At 36.9% G+C, this 3799-nt stretch overlaps 1 protein-coding gene across 2 annotated transcripts in view; it reads right to left on the bottom strand.

Annotated features, from left to right (window-relative positions):
* Nucleotides 1-1416: 1416 nt before the first annotated feature.
* Nucleotides 1417-3799, bottom strand: part of Scrn3 (secernin 3) — a 24644-nt gene continuing 22261 nt past the window's right edge. For both annotated transcript variants that reach the window (XM_013029218.1, XM_013029227.1), the window contains exon 8: nucleotides 1417-2774. In XM_013029218.1, coding sequence (XP_012884672.1) covers nucleotides 2604-2774 — 171 coding nt within the window. In that variant the 3' untranslated portion in view covers nucleotides 1417-2603. The remainder of the gene's footprint in view (nucleotides 2775-3799) is intronic.

Genomic DNA, 3799 nt, shown 5'->3' with positions numbered 1-3799 from the left:
GGGGGGGGAAGGTCCGGTCGTGGGGCCTGAACTCTGGGCCTGGGCGCTGTCCCTCAGCTCTTCAGCTCAAGGCTAGAGCTCCACCACTTGAGCCACAGCGCCACTTCTGGCTTTTTCTTTTTGTTTATGTGGTGCTGAGGAATCGAACCCAGGGCCTCAGACATGCAAGGCACGTGCTCTACCACTGAGCCACCTTCCCAGCCCCAGCTCCTTACCTTTCTCTAGGAGAAAGCTGTGTAAATACTTGGATATTTATTTAACAAATATTTATTGAGTATCTAGCATGTGCCAGACATAATATTGACCATTGTGCAGACAACAGTGAAAACAAATGTGACTCCAGAATAAGAGATTCTAGTCTACTGTGAGAAACTGATGCTAAATGTGTAGTTTGTGATAAGGACAAGCCACATGCATGGCTCCAAGAGTGTGTTAAGAGAAGAACTCCTGTCTTTGCAAAACTTTAAAGAATAAAAGTATTACTTATGTAAAAGGGGAGCACACAGAATGAATGGTGCAAGCAGTGGGTACAGCCATGAGGAAGGAACTGGGTATATTCAAGGACTTGAAAGAGCAACGTAATTGAAATGTATAAAAGCAACAGTGAAAGTGTAATACTATATAGGTGAAGCAGCCAGGTTAGTAGGATCTCTAGTTGGCATTTCTTAAGGACTAAGACTTTAACCTAAGAACAATTAATCTATAAAAGTGTTTGAGAGGCCAGGGGCCGGTGGCTCACGCCTATAATCCTAGCTACTTAGGAGGCTGAGATCTGAGGATTGCAGTTCAAAGCCAGCCCAGGCAGGAAAGTCCGTGAGACTCTTATCTCCAATAAACCACTAGAAAACTGGAAGTGGCTGTGGCTCAAGCAGCAGAGCGCTTACCTTGAGCTGAAGAGCTGAGGGACAGCGCCCAAGACCAATGACCAACAAAAAAAAAGTGTTGAGGGGTCCTATCTGTAGGTGTGAACCAGTAGGAGAGGGAGGGGTAATTGGATCAAAGTACTTCATATACATGTATGAATTAGAACAATTAATGGTTAAAACTGTTTTAAGAAGGTAGGGGATAAAGGAGAGTGAGGAGGGGCTGAGTCTAATCAAGATACATTCTAAGTATATATAGAAATGTCACAATGGAACCATCAGGTACAACTAATATATGCAAACGTTTTGAGTTTTAACAATAAGAAAATGGAAATCTGATTAAAAAATAAGCAAGAGCCAGGTGTTAGTGGCTCACACCTATAATACTAGCTATTCAAGGGGGCTATGAACTACCTAGACACCAACCAGGTAGTAAAGTCCATGAGACTCTTATCTCCAATTAACCACCAAAAAGCCAGAAGTGGAGGGAATTGTGGCTTAAATGGTAGAGAGTGCTAGCCTTGAGCCAAAAAGCTCAAGGACAGTGCCTAGGCCCTAAGTTCAAGCACAAAAGATAAAAAAATAAAAAATAAAAATAGGCAAAAGGTCAAAACAGACTCCTTACTGAAGAACAAGCATAGATGGCAGATAAACATGAAGGTATTCAACATCCTAAGTCATTAAGGAACTACAAATTAAAATAAGAAACAACTGTGTAACTACTAGAATGGCCAAAATCTGAAACAATGACAATGTGCAAATAGGATGTGAAGCAATATGGCTGCTGGTAGAGATGAGAAGTAGAGGCCACTCTGGAAGATAGTTCAGCAGTTTCTTACAAAATTAAACATACTTTTACCATACAATTCAGCAATTACACACATGTTGGTATTTGCACAAATGAATTGAGAAGTTATATCCACACAGATACTTGTACATAGATGTTTATATTTTTTTATAATTGCCAAAAATTGGAAGCAACTAAAGTGTTCTTTAGTAATGGCTTATCCAAAAATGGGTATTATTCAGTTCTATTAAGCCATGAAACATGGAGAAACCTTAAGTGTATATTAATAGTGAGTTAAAGAAGCCAATCAAAAGGCTACACTATATGATTCCAACTACAAAACATTTTGGAAAAAAGCAAAACTGTGAAGACAGATTTGTTGTTTCTGAGAGAGAAAAAGAAAGGGAGGCTAGAGGAGTAGAGATATAGGTTCACCAGTCAGCCAAGTTCTGATAAATATTTGAGTCTAGTAAAAATGCATGTGCAGAATACCTTGCAATGCTAAAGATAAGTAAATATGGAATTTTTCTTGTTAATGTTTACATAAGGAATAAAAACCACCACCTGAGATATTTTGCATGACCAGGGAAAAAATAAGTTTGTAGATAAAACTGAGAAAATGATTTGAATGTGGTACAGAATTATAATAAATATAAACCATGTATTGTAATAATGCTTTATGCTATATGCAAAACAATACTAATTATCGACAAAAAAGTTACTATGACTAAAAATATAATAATAATTATGCAAGTACATTACTTGAAGTAACATCTGGCTATCCTACAATATGCATGTCTGATTTTCATGTTTTCTTTCTCAGTATTTTATCAAGACTGTATGTAATTTTATAGTCAAGGTATCTATCACCTGAATGCAACTGAAGGATAAGTAGAGCTACTCAAAGTGGGCTTATGTCATTTACTGAGGCAGTCTGACTTTGAGGAAGATTTCTAAGAATTAATATTTGACCTATAAATTTCAATTTCATCTTTTGTACACTGAGGAAAGAGATTAGTAATTTTATCTATATCAAGATGCTTGTTTTGGAGTACTGATTCCATCTCTTGAAATAATGCTTTCTCCATCTTCTTCATGTGGTCCAATATTGTTCTGGCTTTTTCCTAAACAAAAGTAATAAAAGTAAATACATACATGAATTTAACCAAAGTCTAACCCATATCTACAGAAAAATTTTTTTCATTCTGGTTTCTGGTTTCCCTAGTCTATAGATACAGAAGGAATCAAATTCTTTGGGAAAATCACAGCTCTATATTGAGTGAATGCACTGAGATCAAGATATTAGTTATTTGAGTAGAAAATATTAAAATAATTATATAGAGAGCCAATAAAAAAATTTAAAAAACTTTTTTTTCTTTTTGCCAGTCTTAGGGCTGGAACTCAGGGCCTGGGTACTGTCTCTGGAGCTTCATTTGCTCAAGGTTAGCACTGTACCACTTGAGCCACAGCACCACTTCTGGCTTTTTCTGTTTACTTTTTCTGGTACTGAGGAATTGAACCCAGGGCTTCATGCAAGCTAGGCAAGCACTCTACCACTAGGCCACATTCCTAGCCCCTCAAGAAACTTTTTTAAAACGACAAATGAGAATTTTCTGTTAATTTTATACGGGCAAATTAGCTAAAAGATATTTTTGTGAATTTAGATCTTCTATGTTGCAAATTAAGGAAACAAAACAGTAATGTTTAAGAGGAAAAGCTATTAAAATGTCTTTTTTTGTTGGTTGTGGGGCTTGAACTCTGGGCCTTGAGCTCTTCAGTTCAAGGCTAGCATTCTACCACTTGAGCCACAGTGCCACTTCCAAAAATGACACTTTTTTCTATGACTTATCTGTTATTTCAAGTATGGGAGAAAAAGGTCTGTGGTTCTTACAGAAAGCAGCAATGGGGGGAGGGGGGAGAGCAGGGAAAACTGGGAACTGAATCCAGAGCCTTGTTTACCTCTTGTCTACCTCTGAGCCACATTGAACACAGAAGGAAACAATCAAAAACTGTTAACAAATTTAATTATCACATTGAGGGTCTAGAGAAAAAAGAAAACAAATATATATATATATATATATTTGTGTGTATATGTATATGAAAGCAGTTACTATAAAATACATATAAGTTTAAAAAGCTTGTACCATGC

The sequence above is a fragment of the Dipodomys ordii genome, unplaced genomic scaffold (genome assembly GCF_000151885.1).
Source record: "Dipodomys ordii isolate 6190 unplaced genomic scaffold, Dord_2.0 Scaffold5, whole genome shotgun sequence".
Classification (NCBI taxonomy): Eukaryota; Metazoa; Chordata; class Mammalia; order Rodentia; family Heteromyidae; genus Dipodomys; species Dipodomys ordii.
This window is presented reverse-complemented; position numbering and strand designations above follow the sequence as displayed.